Source organism: Netta rufina (assembly GCF_964035555.1).
Source record: "Netta rufina genome assembly, chromosome: Z".
NCBI lineage: Eukaryota > Metazoa > Chordata > Aves > Anseriformes > Anatidae > Netta > Netta rufina.
This window is the reverse complement of record NC_140126.1, coordinates 62,090,675-62,117,537: the sequence shown is the minus strand read 5'-3', so window position 1 is coordinate 62,117,537 and position 26,863 is coordinate 62,090,675. Positions and strand designations below refer to the sequence as shown.

The 26,863-nt window shown below is 36.0% G+C and overlaps 1 protein-coding gene across 1 annotated transcript in view; it reads right to left on the bottom strand.

Moving 5' to 3' along the window:
• DTWD2 (DTW domain containing 2) overlaps nucleotides 1–26,863 on the bottom strand; it is a gene marked incomplete at its 5' end in the record, with an annotated part of 88,140 nt that overhangs the window by 36,615 nt on the left and 24,662 nt on the right. Inside the window, 2 exons of the mRNA XM_084305586.1 lie at nucleotides 16,600–16,694; nucleotides 21,776–21,866. Of these exons, the coding sequence (XP_084161712.1) occupies nucleotides 16,600–16,694; nucleotides 21,776–21,866 (186 nt within the window). The remainder of the gene's footprint in view (nucleotides 1–16,599; nucleotides 16,695–21,775; nucleotides 21,867–26,863) is intronic.

Here is a 26,863-nt window from a genome sequence, read left to right as displayed (position 1 = left end):
AGAAATGCATTTCTTAATATAGAAACTGTACTTTAGTGTATTGCCAAACTTAATGGGCTTTAGAATCAGTTCTCTTTGTATGCTATTTTGCAAACAACTTTTCTCCTTAAAGAAGTGGAGAGGGTAAAGAATTTAATGTACAAAATTGTTGTGTGTTTATTTAATAGCCATGAAAACTATCAACTAAGTTAATCCTTCGTCTATTTTAAATCACATGTATTTCATGCACTCTTAACATCTTAACAGCAGTTACCAAAAGCTTCGTGTAGATTTGTTATGATTAAGACTTTGAAGCCATGAACCTCACATCCTTAAATAAAAATCTCAAAAGAATAAAGTTCTAGTGAATCTCTGATGAAGTTACAAATACACACAACTCATTCATTCCTGTAAAAACCACGACATATGTACAGATCTGTAATGTTCTAACCCAGCTATGGCAAATTCTTACCTGAGTTGTTAATTCTTATTATTATGGGGGGAGGAAAAAAAAATGTGGGAGAAGAGATTCATTTTTCCTTTTGGAAATTTAAATAACTGTAGCAATTTTGTAACAGTTTTTAGTTGACATTACCTAAAAGGACCTGATAACAAACATGGCTTGGTTGCCTGTACATAATCCACATTTGTAAATTAATGTAGGGTGAAAATTAAGTGATATAACTATAAAAATGTGTGTTATGTAAGAGAAGTGACACTTGATAGGGACCTTAGTCCCTAAAGGGACATTAAATTCACATGTGTTGGACGTTAATAGAAATAGAGCTTGCTGGAGAAGTATACTCCAGTAAAAAGAGGTGGTACATTCGATGAAGTCTACAAGGCAGGGAAAGATCTTTTCTCTGTGTAGTGTCTAAGTAATGACTACATAGGAAAAGAACAAAATGAAGGCATATGAAGGATCAGAAAAGCCTGGATTTTTATTTTTTTTTCCTAATAATTTGTATGTTGCTAAAAGTTAGCAGAGGCTTCTCAACATGCTTTCCAAATAAAGAAAAATGAAATAAAAACAAAACAAAAGTAGAACATTCTCCGGTCTTCAAAAAAGGAAAGGAGGATCCAAGAAACTACAGCCTCACCTCCAGCCCTAGAAAGGTGATGGAACAGCTCATCCTGGAGGCCTTCTCCAAGCACATAAAGACTAAGAAGTTGATCGGGAGTAGTCAGCATGGATTTACCAAGGGGAAATCATAATTAACCAATCCAATAGCTTTCTGTGATGGGATGAGTGGCTGGGTAGATAAGGGGACAGCAGTGGATGTTGTCTAACTTGACTACAGCAAGGTTTTTGACGCTGTTTCCCATAACAACACAGATAGGCTGAGGAAGCTTGGGATGGATGACTGGACAGTGACGTGGATTGAGAACTAGGTGAACAGCAAGCTCAGAGGTTTGGAGTCAGCAAAGCAGTGTAGATGGGGGCCTGTAGGTACTGGTGTCCCCCAGGGGTCCAGTCTTGTTCAACTTGTTCATCAGTGACCCAGATGAAGGGACAGAGTGCACCCACAGCAAATTTAATGATGACACCAAGCCAGGAGGAGTGGCTGATACCAAAGAGGGCCGTGCTGCCATTCAGAGGGACCTCGACAGGCTGGAGCACTGGGCAGAGAACCTCATGAAGTTCAACAAGGGTAAGTGCAGGGTCCTGCACCTGAGGGAATAACCCCAAGGACCAGTACAGGCTGGTGACTGACCTGCTGGAGAGCAGCTCTACAGAGAGACCTGGGAGTCCCCATGGACAGCAGGCTAACCACAAGTCAGCAATGTGCCCGTCTGGCCAAGAAGGCTAACGGCATCCTGGGGTGCATTTGGAAGAGTGTTGCCAGCAGGTTGAGGGACATGATCTCTTCTCAGCCCTGGTGAGGCCACACCTGGAGAATTGTGTTCAATTCTGGGCTCCACAGTGCAAGGGGGACATGGAGCTACTGGACCGAGTCCAGTGGAGGAATGCTTAGGAGACTGGAGCACCTGTCATACAGGCTGAGAGAGCTGGGCCTGTTTAGTTTGGAGAAGAGAAAACTGAGAGTGGATCTTACCAATGTATACAAATATCTTCATGGAAGCTGTAAAGAGGACTGTTTTCAGTGGTGCCCAGCAACAGGACAAGAGGCAAGGGGCACAAACTGAAACACAGAAGTTCCAGCTGAATATGAGAAAAGACTTCTTTACTGTGAGGGTGACAGAGCACTGGCACAGGTTGCCCTGAGAGGGTTTGGAGGATGGAAAAAAACAATGAAAACACTAGCTAAATCATGAACTCTGCTAATGTCAAAACTATAAGTAGTATAAGAAGTATAAGTAAACATGAAAAAGTGACAGAGAATACTTACTGAGATACTAAAGATGGTTATAAAAGCATAGCATAAGTCTAAGTAACATGAAAGCTAGTTAAAAAATAAGCAAATTTAGAAACAGAGAGGAAAAAATGAAGAAATTACATCAATGTGCAACTAAGAGGAAAAAGAACAATAAATAAAATCAACAAAAGGTGAACCTGACTAAACAAATTCCATAGTTGCCCTTTTCAATGGAATCATGTGAGTAACACAACAGGCACCAATAAACAAGTCAGCTCTTACATAAGAATATTGGCCACATCAAAAACTAATCTACTACAGTTAAAGCACAGTATCTTTTCTTGTGGGTAAATAAATAAACAAATAAGTAGGAAAGAAGAAAAAAAAAAGAGAATGTCAACTAGCTGGAGAAGGTCTAGAAATGAAAACAGCAAGAGGGATCAATGTCTTCAGAGATAATCTGAGTAAGCAGAGGTTGGAAACTTTAGAGAAAAGAAGGCCAAAGGAAAACCTAGCTAATAGTCTCCAAAATCACAAGGGGAAGGAAATAACCTATTATGCATGTCTACAGAGGACAACAAAAGAAATAATAACTGTAACTGCAGCAATAAGGTTTGAAACTAAATGGGAGAAAAAAGAAAAAAAAAAAAAAAACAACTCACAGTCTTTCCAGTGGTAACAACATTCAACGTTAAGTTCACATATTAAAATAAACCCAATGAGACTTCTGCAGACTCTCCAGTACTCAACTATATTAATACAACATCTATATACCATGGATTTCACTTCCATAAGGGAGTAACAGTGACATCCTCAGGATCTTTCCAGATGTGCTTCTCCAACTGTGCAGCCATATATAATGAATGTCAAGTTCCAGTGTTGGTCTTTCCTTTTACATATTCTTAAACATAGTGATTTTAAGTAACGGAACTATGCTGAAGGATTATCTTGCAAACGTGCGATGATACTTCCTGTGTTCCAACACCTGAGTTTAACACCTCATGATTTTCCTACGAACATTTGCTGCTGGCACTGTACTTTCTGAATTTGTATATATTACTAGTTTTTGAGTTTTCATTAGAGTTTGTGGAACTTAAAAAATGCTGGAATTAACAGGTAAAACAAATTTGTGTTATCTACAGTGCCAGTATTCAACTGGCACTCCAGTTAACATATTAGTTGAATAACTAAAAATTAGACCAAATTTAAGATCGTAATATTCTCTTTCTATAAATACATCAATATAAAATTTCTTATCTGTTACCCATGTTTCCATGATGGACTGCTAATGCAAAGTTCAAAAAGATGGTGTGATTGAAAAGGTGCAACTATGGTCGTGAACTCTGACTTGCAATAGTTGCATCTCATGCAAATTACTGTTCAGCCTTCGTTTTAGCATGCAGCAAGCATTGCAAGAACATATAATCCATTTACTCTGACAACAACCTCTGCTAAACAGAAATATTCTGATCTTTCATTTGTGGCTGAATTGTATCCCACCACTTTGTAATAGCAGATTTATAAGTTCTCATGATGATAGTTAAGATAAGTAGCATTTCATTATTTCTGGGATGCATGCTCTTGAGATGTGTATTTAAGCACTATCTTATCTCATTATAATCCAGTTGTAGTATCATAAACATTTTTATTACACTTCTATATTCAATTTCTTTGAAACTCTGTAAGTAGTTTTAATTCAACAGGGATCTATTGGATCTATTAAACATTGCAAGTGCCAAACGCAAGCATTCAAAAAAAAAAAAAAAAAAAATCCAACATTGCCATTTAGTCACAAATGGTAGTAACATTATAGAATGGATACTAATTTATTATCTGTGGAAAACCATGAGGTTAATAGAAACTTCTCAGTTTTTCTCATCATTGTTGCTGTTTCACTTTGGTCATAAACAGATGACTTGACCCCTTTTCACACTCTTGCACTTTGAAGACTGTACAAATACTGATCTCTATGACTCACATAAGGTAGTTAAATGAATAATGGCATACATATATATATACATACATATATATATATACATATATATACATATATATATGTATATATATATAACCTCTACACTCAGAAGCCATCTCCCAGGATCAGGATTGAATAAGAGATGCAGAGAAAGAGAAAACTGATGTTTTCATAAAAGATACACTACTTTTTTTGTAGGTAAGTGGCATTTAGTCTCAAATGTAGTCTGGATTTTTCCCCTTTTTAAACAAAGCAATTATGTAAATTAACTTTGATTATGAGATCAAATCACAAAATGCATTTTTAAGGTTTGGAAATCTGTAATTTTACAGCTATATATTTTACAATTTACTAAGGAAAAAGGACATAAATATAGCTGATTAAATGATTCTTTTTAATCTATGAGAACCTGTACATAAAATACTTTCTTAGTAAAAACTCTGATAAATACCCCAGAGAAATAAATGCCACTACCAATGATTTCAAATAACATTAGCTTTTACAGCATAAATATAAATAAAACAGCTTGTCTGTACAGGGACCATACAACTTAAGTTTCATACTACTATTGCAAGTGGAGCTGGCCTGAAACATTTAATCAACTAAATAAAAAGAACAGTGGTTCTTTTTACTATGTCTTTTATTATTCCTGTTTCCACTTACTTCTCCTTTCTCATGTGTTGTCCTTAAATTCAAACAAAAATATTATAAATAGACAATTACTTCCTGTCTGTACTATTTGATTACTTGCAGACTCATAGAAAAATGCTTTCTAACCAATCTCAACATATAAATACCTTATTTTCTACCTAATATTATTTACCACTTCCAGCTTGAAACATCTTTTTTTATTTATAACTGCACATAATTCTGAATAGTTCTCAGTTCTTGTTCCATTATGCAGAATTAATATGCATGAAGATAATAACACAATTATGAATTCTATTATAATCAAAACACTAGCTGTTTTCTTTCTTTTCTTTCTTTTCTTTTCTTTTCTTTTCTTTTCTTTTCTTTTCTTTTCTTTTCTTTATATATATATATAAAGGAAAAGGCTACATTTAGTCCTTTCATGATGTCCCCATTAACAAGAGCTAGCAATCATCCACCACAACTGAGAGCAATGACTGGTCAAAATGGAACTCCAGGAATGTCACTATGAATCCAAAAACATCTATTTGAAAAAAAATAAATAAATAAATTCATTGTGCATAAATCACAAGAATCATTCTCAGTGGAAATGAAATTCGGGAAAAATGCATTAATCCAAGAGATTGCATTGGAATGGATGAGGAGGAAAAAATATGGTAGTGTGGCAGCTTGCAGGCAACTATTTCAGAAAATATTGTTCGTTATAACTGCAGTTCACAGAGAAGTACTGTTTCCTACAGCTTGATTTAGAGACTTATAACAAAATAAACATCCACGTATTCTATCACAGTCCTAACTAGTGGTTACTTAGAAGAGTATCTAACAGTAGAAGGGCATTTTTACGATTTGAAATTTTAAGTTAAGAAATTTGTTATTATATTTAATTAATATGCACTTACCTTAGTATTTGGATCATCTCTACCATCATGGTATTTACTACATGTATTCTCAACATACACAGTCACAACAGAACAGAAAATCAACACATGCACATAAAATGTTATTTTATAAAGTATGCTCGATATTTATTCAGCTACTTGAAGTACATCTATTTAAGCTGTAAATGAAAAACATTGAAAAGAAAATCATACCAACATACAAGACAGGAACTGAATCAGAAAAAATATATATTATTCCTCTATATCCTCCATTCACCAGACAAAAAAGAAGGCTGAAGTTTTCTACAAAGAATACTTCTCATTTCTGTAATTCCTTATATATTATTACCATCTGAGAGCTGAATATTTTGGCCTCTATGCCACAAACCCATCAGCACCCATGAATGTACATTGATACAGCATCCTATCTAGTTTTCATGCCAACATTCATATTTAGTAACACAGGCAGATTATTTTTAGAAATGATCTTTCCTCTGCATTTAGTAACCTCTTCCTATGTACTGCTCATATAACCTAAACATTTTATGGCTGCTTCATCTTAAAAATTAAGGGAACGAATATATGAAAATGAATATTCTTTTCATAGAAAAGCAGCAGTAATGCACATCAGTTGGTTAAGTTACACCCAGTTTCTTTAATCAATTAACTGTGAAGAAACCTAGTTTTTAATCACACAGAGCAGTACATAGCATTATCTAGAAGCTGCAATCAAAGGCCAAAACAATTCTCTGTTTTACAACAAACATTCAGACTAAGAGGTCTAATCCTCTCTCAAACAGCTTGTGGGAATCAGTCAGAAAGGTGGCCAGAGAAACTGCAGTAATGCTAACAGATTTTTGTAGTGGGTTTTCTGCTGTCTCAAGATGTCTTTTATGTAACACAACCTAGCCACCCATTAGCATTTCTAAACATCTGAAAACCTTAATTTATGTAATAAGACCCTCCCTCCGAGGCTGTAAAATTTCTATTAAACATTTTTTTTTCAATATCTCTATTGCACTATTTGTAACTCATTTGCTACACTTTTTAGTATGTCATCCACGAATACCCTAAAAGCCAGTACTTCTTCAAAGTGCTTGTTTTGAGAAGAAGGACCAAATTGAAATAGAAGGCATCAGAGACAAAAATAATCTTCCACTCTTTCTTGTAGAGGAAAAATTCTCTAAACACTACTCTATAAACTCAGGGGGAAAGAAGAAGGGAAGGAAGAGGGGAAAAAAAAAAAAAAAAAAAGACATTTTTAAAGCTATAGTCCTTGAATGACAGGGAAAGGTCATATCATACCTTAATTCAAGTCCAAGGTATGACAGGAAAAGAAAGCAGACAATTGTACAAAAAAAAAAAAAAAAAAAAAAAAACAGAACATAACTTCTAGACACCGCAAAAATATCCAAGCAAGTTAGGAATTGAAGTCCAGGAAGTAAAGCACACCAGCTATGATTAGAGTATCTAGAAATGTCACATCCCTTTAAACAAATTACAGCCATAATTGTTTCTCTAAAAAGGTTCAAAGTTTTGCAACAAATTGTAACAAATGATTTCAAATGATTTTTCCAAACGAAACAACAAAAATTACTAATGCTAGATAAATTCCACTTTTTATTCAAAGTTAAAAAGGGAAGAAGAAAAAAAAAGTAAATTTTGGTACTAATGCACAAAGCTGTTGCTGGGATGGGCTCAGAGGAATCATCCTGTGCAGACTAATGAGACCATAACGTTATTCCCACAAAGCTCAAGAAACATGAACATTAGTCACTATGATCAATTGCTCAGTTCTTTCCCTGCATAAAGCAACATTAAACCCTTAACATCAAATCTTTTTTCTTCAACTAATATCAGAAATAATCTCAGAATATTACGACAGAACAGAAACATTAGCAGAAGTTCATAATGCTGTGTTGGGTTCAGGTGCCTAGCACTGGCATGGGGCTGATCCATGAGGGGAGGCCAGGCGGCGGGCTCCCCGTGCCAGACAGCCAGTTCCAGTGGCCCCACTGCTGGGCATGGCAGGGCCCAGCACCACATAGAGTACCTCAGGGAACATCTGTTTAAGAACAAGCACCAGAAATGTAGTGAGAGGTCATGGAAAGAAAAGTGGGAGAGCCAGCCCTGCAGCCCTCCAGGCAAGTGCAGCAGGAGGGCAGGAGGTGCTGCAGGCAGGCAGCAGCAGTTCCCCTGCAGCCCATGGGTCCCACATGGAGCGGATCTCCAGATCTCCACGCTGCAGCCCGTGGAGGGGCAGAGGAAGAATGTGAAAGGGAAAGAGCAGCAGAGAGGAATTGCAATGGATTAACAGCCAAGCTGAAGGCTGCGAATTCAAAGCAACAGTAGCTGGAGAAAATGTTACCTAAATTACATGGGGGAATCTGAAATTTGGTTAAATAGTTTCAGAACTAAATAAGCACATTTTGAGTTAGCATTTATTTCAAATCTCTGGCTGAATCTACACCTTGCTGGTTGAGATACAGAAACAACAACTGCAAATTTAGCTTAGTAAACACAGTCACACTGAAGCACATGAGAAAGGCCTAACAAGAAAGCCTGCTTGAACAAATAAAAAATCATGTCTTGTAAATAGCTTTAAATTATTTGAAATTATTTGGTCAATGTTTTTTAAAACCATTTGGTAAATGGACTTGGTTAGCTGATATTTGATACAGTAGGAACAGTTTTATTCATCAACAAGCACAAGAAAAGTGCCCTATCTGCAGTATCTAATTAGCACAAAAAGCTTTACAAAATTAACAGAAAAAAAAATTTGCATTCAGTAACTTCAATATGAGTTGAAGGTTTTTTTTTTGTTTGTTTTGTTTTGTTTTGTTTTGTTTTTTCCCCAAGTGGTGCATTCATTTCTGGTCAAAATTACTTTACTGTAGCAGAGCTAGCACCTATACTGTACACAATGTACTGGAGATTTCTGTAGCTTGATTTCACACAGCAACGCAAATAAACATGTAATTGCTTCACAACTGTTGTCACTGATAGGGTGGCGGATGCAGAGTTATTTAATCAGTTTTCCTGATAGTTATTATTCATTAGAGGATGTTATTTAATCAAAGTGGACAGAATTAGTAAACTAATTCTATTTAGTAAACTAATAAACTAAAGAGAGGTTTGAACATAAGACTTATTTTTTTCTTTTTACTGGAAAGTCAAAACCACTCCTCCCAAGCTGCAACAAAGTATTAAACTGAAATTCACAAGCAGTAGAGACATGGCTGTTTATATAGCTATAATACCAAATTAAAGTAATTCAAATTGTTGACATGTTAGGTTTGTTAGATACAGTTGTTATTGCCATTAAATATGTCAGAATTTCCTGTTGAGCAGAACAAACAGTATTATTATTCAAGAACAATCGTCTACAAAAAGTTTATTAGTAGCCTAAAAAGAGCATGAATCACAGTAGTGATGTTTTATTCATGAATATGAGTCTCTACATTTTTTTCACCCTTATATTTTCATAGTGTGTAGCAAATCTACTACTCAGTCACAAAATGTACAGCAATCGTTAGATAATATCCTATGAATGATCCCAGGAAAAGACATCAAAACACTTTTTTTTCCTCCATTGTCTTTTTTCAAAGTATCATCTTTATTAAGACTGTCTTACTAGATATTCTTCAAATGTAAATGCTTTTGTAGTTAGAGTTTCATAAGTCATACGTTGAATGCTGTTCACCCAGCTACATAAACTACGCTAACTCTGTACTCAGGAAGAACTGACCTAGACTAACAGAGACAGTTGTCCTAGCTACCCCCCTGTCTTGCCCCTGCATTTTTTAGTATTTTCAATGCCCTTGCTTACTGTATCATATATATTACCAATAGTATATTGCATTTTCAGAGATTTAAATTTAGAACCTGTAAAGCAAACTTACTGTTGAACACATTTCACTGAACAGATTTTGGGATTTGATCTTCCTTTCTAGAGTGCTCTAGCACCTTGAACAAATGGGCATCTTGTTTTCCCATTTATTTCCTTAATCATTGTTACCATGCAACTTTACTATTCCACTTGGAGTCCAGCAATCTTTCTTTCCTGGAGTACTCTCAAGGCAAACATACCACCAGGAAAAAAAGATCCACCAAAAGATGTTTGCATACACCTAAACTTACTGCTAGCAGTGCTCAGGTCAGAACTTCAGGACCCTGAAAAAACATTTAAGACCCTCTCTTACAGGCTCTTTAATGAGCAGTCCTGCAAAATGTTTTCCAAGAGTTACTTTTTACATATAACGCAGTATTAAATAGTTCTTGTGTAGAAGCACAAACTTAGTGAAGTAGAGGGAGGAAGAAAAAGATATTCAGTGTTCCCACGCTAACATGATTATGACCAGATTTGATTCAAGCTACACTTATTGCTGCATATGTAATTCCATGCTAAAAGCACTTGGAAAACCTCAGACATACAATATACTAAAAATGCTACCTAGTACATTACCATAACACATGCATAACACATGCATAACAACTGCATATGCAAGTTGTTTTATATGCAAATTCTAATGCATTAATTTCCATTATTCAAGCACTGCAGACTCTTACCTTTTGAGACCAGACCTCAGTTCACTGAGGAATTGTAAAAACAAAACAAAATCGAGCTAGTCCCTATCAAGGAATTAACAAACCAGATGTAAAACATATTAAGTAAGGGAATAAGAAACCTATAATAATAATGGAGAGCATGAATATGAGCTACTTTAGCCTGACATGATTCTACATGAACATAATAAAATTTATGGCAAGTTGAGTATTTAGGACAGATAAAACAGAAGCTAATTACTTCTACATTTGTTTCCAGGACAATCAAATAAGCCTAAACATGGAACAGCTCTGACCATTAATCAAAAAGAAGCAAACATCTTTGTGTAACAGGAGGTGTGAATACACATTTCAAGAGCGAATAGGATGACAGCACACTAAACAAAGAAAAGCTTTGAAAGCTATGAGCTTATTTTCAATCTGACAACGAGAGATAGCATTCTGACTTGTAAAATGGTCAGGACAGAGTAGTTCAATAAGCTGAGAAAACAGTTGCTCAGTAAGATTTTGGATAGATCTTCTTGGGAAAGGACTATTATGTTTGTCAAGACCAAGAAAAGCATGCTTTAATATTTACAACACACAAAAGTCAAGACAAGAATTTTAATGTCCAGCCTAGCATTCATATCAGAACATATCAGAAAATTATGACCTCTCATTCTGTTCTAAAAGAGAACAGATCTGCAAGTGTTCAGTATTTGGGCAAGATATGACCACGTGTTTGTAGACGATCAGAAAAAATCATATGCAGAGAAAAGAAACAACCCTCTGTGACACCCATACACAAAACTGAACCAGAGAACAGCATTTCGAAGCAAAAGTGATAACACAAAGACAGAAATTAAACAGCGGAAGAAGAGAAAAATGTAGAAGATATTCCAAGATCAAAATTAAGTTTAGAAAAAAATGGTAAGAGAGGAAATAAGACCAGGCCAAGAGAAATCAGAAGATACAATGCCACTATATCAAATACAATAGCTAGAAGAAAGGAAGGCATGAGACAAATATATTTTGCCAGTGCACAGCATAATGGAGGAAAGACAACAAACCAAGATTAAAAAAACCAGAACACTATCACGCTGTCAGCTTTATCCTAGAAAAATCATCAGTACTGAGGAAAGACGGTAAAAGAAGTAGACAAAGATATTTCAGGAAATAAAGATGATGACAGTGTTGGTTTCAAAATACACCATGTTGAATAAAATGAAAATTTAGAATTATTTAGAAAAGAAAGCAGAAGTGAAGGAGAAACTAAGGTGAACAAAGAAAATAAATTCTATCATGGACTGGAGGGTATGTTGTACCAATGGAGAACAGAAATCAACTTTGGTACTGAAAATCTCCACAGTGATCACTGATAAAGTGGAAACCATCTGAGAACTGATTAACAGCAGAAAAGAGGAAACTGTTTAACAATACTCAGAGGGAGTCTGGAGTGTGCAGAAACCTAAGAGAACATTAAGTTTGAAGAATTACATATACCTTTATTAAGCAGAAGCACTGAAACAGAGATACCAATAAAATAAAAATTGTTTTTGATAAAGAACAGTGAACCAGAAGTTACACTATGTAATGCTACAGATACCATCAAGTAAGGAAGACTAGAAATCATAGTCAAACATGTAGGGCTTAGACAGGTAGTAGCTTGTGAAAATAGTATGGGTTTTGAAAAATAATCAGATGCAATGATACAAGAGAGGAGAAGATAGGAAATGTTACCTGGATTTGTGCTGTTAGGAGACAAGGAAGAGGAAGAGGAAGAGGAAGAGGAAGAGGAAAAAGATCATTTTTAATTTGTAATGTGAACATAACAAGAAAGGCAGAGGAAAAGGGAAAGGAAATTATGTATATAACTAGTGCATATTTGAAAGCTGACAGGCAGAAAAGGAGCAACATGAATGTCGTAAGTGTCAGCAAAGTCAGTAAGTGAAGTACTACTTAAAAAAAAAAAAAAAAAAAAAAAAAGACATGAAACAACCAGCAACATACAGTAACCACTAAACCAATGAAACCAATGAACCACTTGCATTACAGAAATTAAACAGAGACCTCCACGCCTTTTTTGGCAGGCCTGGTTAATCCTTACTATCATCTTGGAAGTGTCTTACCGCAGGTTACTTTGCCACTTCATGAAGTTGTAAGTGAAAACTAGTTTTCCTGGAGTCAGTCTGACCTTATGCAAGGAGGAAAGCTTGCTCTGAGTTTTGAAAATGTCAATACAAGTTAATTGAGCTCTCTGCTTGTTTATGTCATTTTTCTAGTCAAAGAGTTTTGCAAGGTGCCTGTATTTAACAGGTTCAGAATCAGTACCAGCCAGATGTCAGATGTGCAAGTAAGTGTTTTACAGTTTTATGTAAAATGAAATCTCCTATATGACAGTGACGCTAACCCATTCTCTCACACTTCTGCCTGCTACGGTACTACAATACTGAGTTCACTGCAAATCTACAAAAACCAGAAGCGAGCAAAAAATACTAATAATTCACAAAAGTACTATTTTTACAATAATACTGTTCACTAAGTGCTAAACTGTTCATTTTTAATCATTTTATTATATAAAAAATTAACCCCAGTTTCTGTCAGTAACATGATCAACACCAAAAAGTTCAAAAGTTTAAGTCTTCAAGTACTTGGAAAAAAACAAAAGGAAAAATCAGCAGAACTGCTCTTTCAATTCAGTAATGCCATCTGATGAGTCAATTCAGCATGGAAACATTACGTACTTTTACCAGAATTTAAATGCCAGATTGCAGGAAAGATGGACAAGACTGGGGGAATAAAATAGCAATTAAAAATAACTTGAGTGATCACTTTTCATCTTTCCCACTGCTGTGTCAATTATATATTAAAGATAAAAAAAAACCTTTAATAAGCTGTTTACTTCTGTAAAGACTCAGCAAAAGCTGGTTCTTTAACTTGTCTGCAACATAGGTCAATCAAAGACAAGGTACATGTAATCTGAATAGTTTGTGTATTGGTTATCAAGCACAACAAAAGCTAGCCCAAGAAGGGAGAGCTGAGTAGATGAAATACTAAAGAGATATGCTTTTAAAAAAATCACACACAAAGTAAGAATCAAAAAGAAATCTTAATTTTCAAACTTATCATCATAAGCTTCAGGAACCTATATTTTAAGCTTTCAAATCATCCCAGTTACGCTACAGTACCCAAATCTATGTAGTTTCTTATAAAATCCGTCTGTGCTCCTTATTAGTTTTAGATGCTGATTACAAACCATAGGAAACAAGTAATTTTGTACAGCTTGGACATAACAGGAAAAATAAGCTACATTTGGTCAACAAGTTTTTCATCCCCTTTAGGAGAGGGGCACTAAGACTGAAACAGCTACCTAGCTCATCTGGTATGTTCATCCCTACCTGAAAGCAGATCTCTTCAGACCACTAGATTAGCAATGATCAGTTTGCTGTTTGGGTGTGCCACTGCTAGAGCTGTGGTGATGGAGACTTCAAAGTAACAGCTGGCACGTAAGGCTGAATCTTTACTCAGAACCATAATGACAATTACTGTTAGCTGCTGTCAAGAGCTGCTAGATAATGTGATAATACAAATATGCCCACTATCATTTTATTCTGAGAATTTACAAATGTATAGGTAACCACCACAGATATCACTCTCCTTGATCTACTGCATCGTAGGGCTTCTACCTGAATGCAGAAAAAAGAACGTGTGCACCATATTATCCCTCTACATGTAGGCACTGTTTACATGCAAGATCAGAGCAAGATCAGGATTCACTTACATTATTTCTATTTCCTTCCAACCTATGTATTTCTGGTGGAAGCTACAAAGGACATAAATAAAAACACAGAACTTCAAAAGAACAAAAGGTAAGGTTTTAATATTCTTCAAAACAACAATCCTTATAAAATGTCAGCAAGCGCTCTTTAATGATTTGTTTTCTTCAAAGTAACAAAGAAGCATCCACCCACATGGGGCAAGGTTGGTTAACTAACTTGTATAGCAGCTAACAAATTACTTACAGATGGTGTGGTTTTTGAGAAAAGCAGGTTTAAAAAAAAAAAAAAAAAAAAAAAAAAGTTTAGTTTAATATATGATAAATTGCAGTGGTTTGGCTCATATTTTATGGTCCTTTAAGAGTCCCATTAGCAGTGATTTTCACTCTAAGAGCGGGCAGGGACCAGTACAGCCCTCCCCATTCACTGTAAACATTGCAATAGTTCTACCCATGTCTTCAGATGCCTACTACTAGAATATACCACACCAGAGAAAGAGCTTAAGTCATTCCATTACCGTGAGCTATCTAAACACACCTACCCAGTTTATGGCCTGATAGAATGCTTGTAGTCCAAAATAACATTGATATGATCCTCTTGACAGGTTTTCAAGTACCTAGTGCTAGTTAAAATAAGGAATATGGAATAAAACACAGACAAGCTGCATTTATAACTAAGAAAAAAGAATATAAAAAATAGATTTAAAAAAAATGTAGAAATAACATGTTGCAACATATGAAAAATGCATTCTTCTTATCCCTCCACCTCCCAGAACTGTGTAAATGATGTCAATGACTTTGCCCAGAGAAGCTGTGGATGCCCCATCCCTGGAGTTAAGGCCAGGTTGGACGAGGCTTTGAGCAACCTGGTAGGAGGTTTCCAAACCCCGTGGCAGGGGTTTGGAACTGGATGGTCTCGAAGGTCCCTTCCAACCCAAACAATGCTATGATTCTGTGATAATGACTGAGCATTCCAAAATTCTGCAGTCTCATACCCACGGTACAAAGCAGGCATATCATGGATACTATATTATCTAGCCAAAGTCATATCCCCAAAATTCAAATTAACCTCAGGAAGACTTTAATTTCCTCCACTATCTCCAACATATTTTGTGGCAGAAAATACTCTTCTCATAGAGACAACATAATTCTGAATCTAAACTGGGGGTTGAGATGTTCCACAACTGATTTTGACCTAAAGAGAATCCTTTAGGTTAGATAAATACTTCGATATTCAATCTTGTATGACCTGTAGTCATCACTTTAAAAAAAAAAAAAAAGAAGTCTAAGAAGATTTACTACAAATAGACTTCATTGATGGTGTTCCACCCTACAAACATCAGGATAAAAAGTTACTTCATTTTCAGGTTTAATGGGAAGAAAGTACAATTTCCCTGTGGCCTGGAACTTCTTAGATAATTATTACAGTGATTATTATAGAAGACTAATAGAAAAGCGATGTATTTCTAATGTGCTGTAGCTATCATACAGACAACGCAAAGGTGTGGGTGCAGTATTCTGAATCACTTTCTGACATTTGTGTTCAGTGAACTCTATGAAAAGTTTTCTCCAAAGATTAAATTCAATTTTAGAATTAATTTGCTTCATCAGTATTCATGATTTTTGTTTGCTTTTATTGAAAATGTATGTAGTAAAATTTCATTAGCATTTGTTCCAAGAACTGGTTTCTCAGACTAATGAAGATGAAAGACATTACCTAGGAGACCAATATTGTCCAAAGTCTCAAAGTGCTAAAAAAAAATAAAATAAAAAAAGAGATCTGAAAGCTGTGTTTTCTTATAATTAATTATCAGAGGAAAAAGAAGAGGATTTGAAGAAAATACATTCTCTAAGAATTTTTCACCTCTGGACTCCCTTTGCAAGTACAATCTCCCACACTTAAATACAAACTTGCATTTCAGTAACATCAAGTGGTTTGTCAAACAAAGTAAATATGGAAAGAATCATAGAGAACAGCAAGACAAACTAAGTACCGGGTCAGAAAAGAATTGTAAAAAGCTATCCTAAGAGTGGAATAGTCTGGAACTTTCAAAGAGCACCACAGCTGCAAAAAGTGACCTGAAAAACTTGATGCCTTGTCATTTACTACCAATGCAAAGACAGAATGGACCATCTTCCTACTTGAAATACTGGTGATATTGTAGCAAATAAAGTGGAAAATTGAAAATAAGGAAAGAAACCAGACCATTATGAGAGAGAAAACATTGTGCTATAGCATCTTGCTAAAAATTGAGAGAGTAGAAGCTACAAACTAAAGGAAGACATATCAAACATTTCAGCTGTCATACCAAATAAATCTTTGCTGGAAATCAGAAGCTTATATCAGAAAGGAATGTGCACACTAGAAATGAAAATTAAGAACTATGAAGAACTATGCTTGTTATTAATAAAGATACTGAAAGAAGTACCTCCACAATTTACAGACACTCAGAGATGTGCATAATCAATCCTGCTCACCTGTCTTCACTAAAACGTCGACCAATCAAAATTTTACATTTGTCTGGAGGAAGACAAGCTGCTAGCAAAGGTACTGTCCTTAACACTCGACTTTCCTGAAAAAAAAAAAAAAAAAAAAAAAAAAGTTACTTTTGATAAAAAATCAAGGAGGGCTTCTGTGAATTATTAATGTTTCAATTTACTTTCAAGTTATTTTGACTACAGACACAGAACAATCTTACCAGCTAATAGAAAAGGACCTACACAAAAAATATCCAATTCAGATACATTCAAACCATATTGTTTTGATAACATTAAACTCAACATTGTCCTAACTCATCATCGTTAGCAAAAGTTTCAGCTGGGTTATCGGTATTAAAATTAACAACAACAATTCACTGAACAGTAATAAGTAGGGAAAAAAATGTTAGCATTAACATAATAGAATGTCTCCATATTGGAAAATAACGGGAGGGCTTGATTTTCACAAGTGGGTGCTAAAAATAGGAGCACTGGGTGTGTCAAAACAATGTGCAATACAAGTATCTCCACCCCATGGTCACTTCACAGTAACCAGCAGAATAGTGCCAATGCTGCCAGAAGTGCTCTACCTTGTGCCACTCAGGCTGTCCAGACCAGGCATCTGCCTACATCTTTGCAGCACATGCGGAGAAGACTACCGTGACTGTAAGGGGGTCAGGGGCTCTGCAGATCTCAAAGAGCATGCAAGAGAGCTGTGTTGGACTAGAGGACACCTGCTTCAGAAAATAGAGGAAGAAGAAAGTATTTGTTTCTGTACTTTACGTAACACAGCTGGGAACATACTAATATCTATCCAGACAGTACTGTAAATTGACTTTGAATATTTAGGATCTCATGAGTAAATGTTAAAGAGTACAGAGAAAATGTCAGTTTTGGTTTCCAGGCAAAATAGAGGGAGTGTGGGTTTATCTCGCATTTGATGAAAAGAAAAAGCCAACACTGAAAACCCTGAGATGAAAGTGGTTTCAGTCTTTTTAATCACATGAGGAACAAAGGATGGACATTAGTTGAATTTAGCAGGAGTCAAGACGCTACAGGTTGAGCTATGATTATGAGAGTCTGAAACCCAATAAAAAATTAGTTCTTACAGTATTCTCAGTTTCAATGTCTTAGGATTCTGCCAATGAAAACCAAAGATCAGTCCCTAAACCACAAGATTAATTAACGTAAAACCTCCGGGGGGGAGGCATCTTTTTACTTATAAGTCATATATCAACAATTCAGTATTTGTGAACAAGTAAGGCCTTGATTAGCTCTCTCAGTTCTCTCCAGGTGGCTGTTACCTTCCTCAAGTATCAATGTGCTGCTGCCTACAGCTCTCATTGCCTACCAGACTGCTGTTAAATTAGTTCTGTGAGTACCTTTATCACTGTTGCCTAAAACCTTTATTAATTTTGCTTCTTCTGTTCCATACCTACTGATTCACTAAAGTATAAATAAAACATCATGGATCTGAAGTAGTCCTGCTACACACACCACCATTATGCACTGCAGCAGCAGAATGATGTATCCTAGGGATAGATGAAGATCAAAGTACCTGGTGAATGAAGAGCTAGCAAAGGGAGGCAGAAATATCCTTCAATCTACCATTCATTCCATCTATCTCTGCAAAGCTAAACAAGTCATCATTGTAGTACAGGATTATTTGTCCTTATTTCATCACAATCAAATAACACTCCAATTCACTAGTCAGAAGACTCTCTTCATAAGAATGTAAAAAATGGCAATAAAGGAACTGGAAGAAAATCAATTATTTGTCTCTGATAACCAAAACAAAAGGAGCTATCATCAGTCAAGGAAAAGTCATTCAACCATTCCAACCAGTGTCATACCATTATTTCAGAATTACCTTTCTATCAAATAAACACATTTTCTTACTAGCAGAGAAAAAGTTGGAGCTTTCCAATCTAAAAAACAATCTATGTTTACAAAAAGATAAAAAATAAAATTCAAAGCTGAAAAGAACTGTTTGTGAACAGAAGCTTAAAAATGGTTAAGCAAAACTACCATTAGAATAGGTTTCATTTGTTTAGAATTTTCTTCTTAAAAATGTCTGTATTTAAATAGTTTATATATAGGTCAGTTAGTTTCCATTTTCTGGTTTGAAAGTGGACAGTTACTCTCAACTTTGTTCTTCTTAGTGTCCCAATAGTGATTTGCAATTCTTTGCTTATTCATTATTAGACTATTGAAGTACAGAAGTAGAAATAGGATTGGAGGAGTTGATTGGCTTTCAGGTTGTTTTTTATTGTTTGTTTTTTTTTCTTTTACTTTTATGGGAATCCATGGTATATTTTGTTAACATAGCATTGTCCTTCTACAGTGAACAGACTGTTCTAACAAATACAAATATTTATTAAAGCTCACAGATATAATTCCTCCCTTTTTTTCCAAGAATTGCTAAGACAAATAGCAAATTATATTTGATTTTTGCTGTTCAATAAAGACTATTCTACAAAACAAATATTAAAATGAGCAAGTAAAAGCTAATTACTAGCATGAGATCAGTACATAAGTTCATTAAATACACACAAGTTTTCTTTATAATGAAAGTTTTCTTAACAATGAAAATTCTTATGCTTCTGCAAAGAAGGAAGGCAGAGAAACAAATCAATCTACACAGATACTCTCTGCTGTGATTTAAGGCTTCTGTCCTGAGTTACACCCAGGTTTTGCTAGAGGTCACTCCAAGGACAATAAAAGACAAAGGTAAGAAAAACGTGCACACGAGTTTGTACACCTGACTATGCCACTGACCATCAGATCCATAAGTGTAGACATGAGAGAAGAAAGATGAGAAAATGGTTTTATTTATTTATTTAAATAAATATGTGCAAAGAAGGAAGAGAAGTAGAAATTATGCTATGCAAATAAGTTCTTCACATTTCCACTACTCCTGCTAGTTAGGATAGTGGGTTTGTATCTACTTTGTTTTTAAAGTACTCTCGTTATAAACAATGGTACACTAACACTATTCAGAAAACAAGTATTTACCCCTCGACATGAAATACTATATTCTCTTAAAATTCCTTCAAAAATTAACGGACCTATGCAAAGGTGGAAGTTGGATGACAGGATTCCTAATCTGGGATCTTAGAGAATCCTTACTACTGTGCATGGAGAGGTTCCTCTCTCTTTTGAAGCACCTCACGTGTGTATCTGGCAGAATGCCCTCTGAATTGTAAGGACTGGAGTCACAGTCACAAATAATCACACATAATCAAAGAGCACAGGAAATGCTGCTTCCACCTTCCTCTATTACCATCTTGCCTGAATACAAGTCTAAATAGTCATTTGGTCACAGCTGGTGGTTTACTTCGCTGCACTGCAGACTTCCAAAGCCAATAAATAATGAAGCACGTGTAGAATGAAAGTCAAGTCAGCACTGATGTGCAGTAGGAGAAATACATTGCCTGTCTGGTTAGTTTAATGAGATATACCCCACAGTCCATTTCAAAAGTAACTGTAATGATAAGGCAAACTCAAGGATAAGCTACTGATACTAAATCTGTAAGGCTTATCTGCCTTCAAGACTTTTTGCATTTTGAGTAGACAGCTACAGCAAAGCAAACCTATCCTTTGGCAATCATGCCTCTGCCGTTCTGAGATCAAAAGAATCACCTGTAATCATCTAAAACATTTCCAAAGGTCTTTATATACCACGTTCTTAGCTTCTCAGTCTTTCTTTGTATTCATCTCCAATAAGCCAAGTTCCCTTGTATAGTCAGATAGTTATTTTTTTTCCTCTAAGATAGATTGTCTTCACTTAAAGTGGTCCTCCACTACTAGTTTATCATATGAATTATCATAACTTGGATCACGTTGCCTGGATCAGTTGTCACCATTAACATATACCAATAGTTACATATACCATGTAACAAAAGTTGCATCCCATTTTAGTGGACAACTGTTGTGATAGCTGATAAATAAAAAGTGTAGACTGCTGTTCAGAAGGACACAGAAATGGTGCGTGGAATCTAAAGAGAATGTGCAAACTTTTTCAAATACCTTCCACCATGAACAAGAGATTCAGCACAAATCAAATGCCAGTTCAAAGTTCTCTGGCACATTTTGAAACTTTTTTTCCAGCAAGTGACTTAATGTAAAATTAAGAACTTTTGAGAAAAGAAGTAACACAAAACAGTATTTTTACTGTAAGTAGCCAATTAAAAATCACAGCTTTCCTGTTTAGGGACCAAACACATCATGACTTCTGTTTTGTTTCTCTAGACACTTTTCTCTAATTTGGTCATTTATATTCTGCTGAAGTTGCTTCAGGCAAAGACTCTGCCTGCAGATTGAGCTACTGTAAGTAAACAGCTGGATCAGAAGAATACAGGTTCTGAATGACACAGTCTAATTTGTAAACACACTGCCTATCCAGATCCTTGTAACTGCAGTTCAGCTTCTAAAATACTTGTGATCCACCATCATACTCCATTGTTAACAGACAAGAAAACACCAACATAAATTTCCCTATTAGTTAAACCAAAAATTAAGGGTCCATTCAATATTTGAAGACACAGAACAGGCAAAAACATAGAATGCCCTGTACCATGTCCAGTATAGGACACACTACACCACCACCTAGCATCTTTGAAAAGCAGAAGTACCTTAAGCAAAAAACAATTCAAACTTCAAAGAAAGTTGCTGCTTTGGTGGTTCTCTCATGCACTCTTCTAAATCACACACACACACACCCCTGATGTTTTGAAGCTAACCCACAGTTTTCCATTGGCTAAATACTTAAGGTCACCACTAAGATGCATTGCATAACTCATATTTTTATAACAGAAGACTAACAGCAATGAAAGAGAACAGATATAAATAAAGCATATTCCTTCCTCTTGATTACAAGTGCCCCATTGCCACTGTATCAATACTCACTCTTGGAACAGTTTGTGCCAAGCCAAGGCAAGGTCCAATTCTAGTATGCCTACTCAAATTAGAAAAGATGTCTTGTGTGTAAGAAAACTGCGGAAGTCAGTTGTGATTTCAGAAGACACAATAATTCAGATGAAGTGACATTTCAATTATCTGGTTTAAAAGGCAAAATCATTATATCATGTTAAAAACATGGTTGTTTTCTCTTGTATGCCATTTGCTTCATTAAGATTCTAGATGAACTCTTAAAAATTACAAGAGCCTTACTCACCTCTGCTGGATGCTGAATTATATACAAGCAGGTGGAGACTTTTAGCGGATGTATGGGCAGGAATGGACACAAACACACCTTCTGAGGACGGCTACAAGACAAAAGGGAGCAGGAGAACGGAAAAATTAATCAGCAATTTATGTCAGATGGCATTAATATATTGTACAAATATATACCGTATCCAAGAAGGCACACTAAGAACTCCTCCTTATGACAGTGTACTAAAATACACTGTCATACACTACAATTAGGGTAGGTATACCCTACCCTAATATATTATATTAAGGTAGGAAGGCTCTGCAGGAGGATCTGGATAGGCTGGACCAATGGGCTGAGGTCAACTGCATGAAGCTCAACAAGGCCAAGTGCCGGGTCCTGCACCTGGGGCGCAATAACCCCAAGCAGAGCTACAGGCTGGGAGAGGAATGGTTGGAGAGCTGCCAGGCAGAGAAGGACCTGGGAGTGATGGTGGATAGTCGGCTGAATATGAGCCAGCAGTGTGCTCAGGTGGCCAAGAAGGCGAACGGCATCCTGGCTTGCATACGAAAGTACTGTGTTCCGTTTTGGGCCCCTTGCTACAAGAAGGACATTGAGGTGCTCAAGCGAGTCCAGAGAAGGGTGATGAAGCTGGTGAGGGGTCTGGAGAACAAGTCCTGTGAGGAGCTGGAATTGTTCAGCCTGGAGAAAAGGAGGCTCAGGGTCGACCTTATTGCTCTCTACAGATACCTTAAAGGAGGCTGTAGTGAGGTGGGGGTTGGTCTGTTCTCCCACGTGCCTGGTGACAGGACGAGGGGGAATGGGCTAAAGTTGCACCAGGGGTGTTTTAGGTTGGATCTTACGAATAACTTCTTTACTGAGAGGGTTGTTAGGCATTGGAACAGGCTGCCCTGGGAAGTGGTGGAGTCACCATCCCTGGAGGTCTTTAAAAGATGTTTAGATGTTGAACTTAGCAATATGGTTTAGTGGAGGACTTGTTAGTGTTAGGTCAGAGGTTGGACTCGATGATCTTGAGGTCTCTTCCAACCTAGAAATTCTGGGATTCTGTGATAAACTTCTGTTTGAGATTTCTACTGCTTCTAAAAATACATGTAAAAGAAGGCAAGGTTTTCATTCAGATAGTTTCAAGAAGTGTTCAAACCCCTCCTGTGATTTGGTTAGGACTAAAGCACTATAAAAACCTTTTCATCGTCTTCAAGAGGAGCAACCATACCCCAGTTTTACAAATCTGTTACTGCATTTCATACCAACTTAGTGTTTCAACAATACTAGAATATAATATATAATAATTATAATTGATAGACTATTTCTAATAGAGTATTTTAAAAGTATATACACAGGAAACCCCAAACATACTATATTTATAACCAGTTTCATTTTTTATAATTCCATCTATGCAGAAACATATAGTAGACAAGAAAAAAGAAAACCTATCAGGATAATTAAAGCCTGAAAAAAAAAAAGAAAACAAAAAATATTTGATTTTTTTTGTTGTTGTTGCACTGCAGCTGTTAAAATTACTAGTGGAACCATAAGAACACATAAATTAACCTAAATATTACTTGGCATTAACCTAATATGCTGGGTGGCCAAGAATAAACAGGAGCAAAGAATTAAGCTTAAAGATGGACAAGGAGTAATTGAAGTTGTTATGCACACACACAGATGCACAACAGCTACTAGTGTATATTATTTAGTTACTTAAAAAATGGTGGATTTCCTGAACTCTGAAGCAATGGTGAACCAGTATTTACCACCTAAAATCATACAGCGTCTGCTAACAAAGCTCTCCATGATTAATAAAATAAAGTAAGCTTGTATGTTGATCATTCATGAGACATAGTAATCAAACACTGCCGCAGATGTGATTTACTGAAGTTCTCAGGTTAGGCCCTGACCAAGTTTGTGTCCAGCCCCACTGTCAGACACTGTAATGCTTGTTCATGAGAGCACGCACCCAGTCAAGCTCACTAAATGTTTTGGTGATCTAAACCAGCATAACTGTTCCCTAGTCAATCTTAAAACAAAACATTAGTTCTTACCAGCAAATGGCAGCACTATAAAAAGGCAATAACAGTGGATAAATTGCTCTTTAACAGCTTGCAGGTTGTGTTAATTTAAGCCCCCTACTTCTAGCCCTAACTACTGCGACACAGAGATTATTTCCCTTCTCCACGGGGTACACAGTTAAAGGTTAGCTAACAACAATCTAAATCCAGTCTGGGGGCAGGGGAAGGAATTGGTACTGTTCAAAACAAGAACTGGAACAAGTATTTTAAAACATTTAGACTAAAAATCTCATGGCCAAAAAATTGACAAAATGGAAATTATTCTCATGCACTCCAGAAATAATGCTTCAGTGCCTTTTTTCTTTCTTCAACGCCTTTTAGTGCTGACATTTTTCTGTTGCTACTCCTCCATAAATACAGTATATTCTGTTCCATTATTTACAGGCCTTGAGCCTAAAATTAAGCATTCATTAACTTCGATATTCAGGGGGGTGTAACGGGGCCCTTCACTGTGAACCTACCAAAACCAGCTTCACTTCCAGGTCTGATGAATCTCTTATCAGTTCTCCAAAGCTGTAACACTTTTTTTTTTTTTCCAGTGCTGTAACACGGTCTTTTTTTTTTCCATTTTTTTTCTCTTCACATGTAACTGATTTAAACAAAAATTTCTGAAAACAGTTTCCTCACAACCTGGAACCATCAAATACTCCCACTGGCTGTTTCTTGCCTGAGCCCAAAGTGTTAAATAGAAGCTCATCCTATTTTTGATCAACAAATTTACTGGGAACTCAAGTTTTGCACTCTGATTCCTTAGTTTCTCCCCATTATTACATGGCTGGTTTCATTAACAAGAGAAATTGTTAAAGTTCTCCCCATGATTGCATTTTCTACTAAGGAGAGATTAAGGCATGAAAATCTACTACATAAAGCTATTCCAAAACAGTCAACTGGTGACTTCGATTCAAAGAGCTGCATTGTTCACTAGCTTTTATAAGCAGACGGAAACAGTTTCTGATGATTTCTGACCTCAGGGTGTTTACTATAACAAAGTTGGCCAGATACAATTTACTTATTTTTAAGTCTCACTTTTGTATATGTTTTTTGTATTTTCCACACTGGCTTATATTTTTCATAGGTAGCTTTTTAGGCTTTGTTAATGTTACATAAAAAGTAAAGGAAATTACCCAAAAAGCAAGTATTTTTAAATTGTCACAGAATCAATTCTACCTATAATTTGATTTGTAGAGAGCAGAGCACACATTATTACAAATAGAATACTTTCCAATATAATTTAATTACTTACATATGTATATACATTACTTAACTTTAATAACCCAATTAGGTACCTAATTATGTTGAATAGGTACTTTTACAACCCCATCCTGGGGGCACAAGGACTTATTTTTGTACTTTCACTTTGATACCTAATGGTTATTGTGCTGAGACAAAAAAACTTTATCCCTACATGAAACCTACATTATGTGACTAGAGCAGTCAGATAGGAAACACTTCCAAACAAGAGACGTCCTGTTCCACAGCCACAAAGGCTGCTTTTGCTCTGAGAAAAGTCACCTAGAAAGAAAAGGCTTTTTGTATTTTCTTTTGTTTAAAGTTTTTGGTACAGACTTGCCCTACATATGTTGCTGTAAAAGAAGAGTAGGGGCAGCACCAGGGAACTTATTTAATGACCCTAAGTTTTCATCCATTTCTGGAAATGAAAGCAATCTACACCAGACTCCAGGCAAGAACAGCAGTATTCAAAATATTATGGAAAAGCCTGGGGGTTGGGAGTAGGATTTGAAGGGGGACGATTTTTATAGTATTATTCACCTGTATGCAATTTCACTATTGCTCAAAGCTACTCAACAGGTTTCTACCCGTTTTTCAATACAGCATTTCTAGTTCAAAAACTCATGACAAAGCAACCAGTCACATTGGTGGGACTGAAAAATAACGCTGTCTTGCAGAAGTGCTTCATATATAGCCACATACTGAACGGACAGCCATGCACCGAACTCATAGCTTTCCTTTCATTCTTCACAACTAAATTGTAATGTTCATATTCAGAATAACATTTAGTTGTTTTTTGTTTTGTGGTTTTTTGTTTTTTTTTTCCAGCAGAACTGATTCAAGACAGTGGACTGTGCATTGCTGCAGTGTCAGGTTTAGTGTGATTACTAGTTTGTGGGAAAAGATAGTCTAAAAGTGAATAGGTGGCAGCCTGGAAAATAGCAAACTAATTCTGAAACTCTTTCCAAGAGTCCCTTTACAGTTTTCATACAAAATACAAATGTCCGTACTCGCATCAGGTCCATTACCTTCCTACAACATGTCCACTGTATTTCTGAACACAGACACCATTCCAGGAAGGCAATTAAGTGCACTCTTACATCTACATTCAGAAAACTAAAGGTAAAGCAAGGATTTAGCCCACCATAAGCAAAGAAAAATTATGTTACATGTTTATGCTCAGCACTAGTAGGTTTTCTAAAGAAACATATAAAGAGGTTAAGTGTGCCAAACACATGTTACAGGAACAATGCTTGCAATATTAGAATGAAAAGGAAGCTGTGGCAGCATTTTCATCTTACAACGCATATTGCCAAGGTCAGGCCCCAGACTCTATTTTCAAAGAAACATGCCTGGCCAAACAGAAATAGCTGCTTCAAGCTAATTAGATTTCTCTACTGTTTAGGTCAAAACACCAAGGGTTCCAAGGTCAAGATCCACCTGAAAAGTCTGGAGGGAAGCCACACAGTTACCATATGTTTGTTCTGTACTAATGTTTTAATACATCTTTTATACTAACACAAGTCCATTACACATATACATTGAAAAAATATTCAAGAGTTTTATTATGTTATGTTGTAAGTTTAGCGTCATAAGCCCATAAACTGTATAAAATTTGAGAACAAACAATATTTTTGCTAGTTTTATGCTACAGGACAAGCATACTAAAAATGGTTTTAAGACTATATTTTGCATCCTCCACCTTAACCACAACAGTTACAGAAGGATTTTAAAAGAGTAAGTGGATTATGTTAAACATAGATAAAAACAAAATGATGCACTTAGAAGAAAA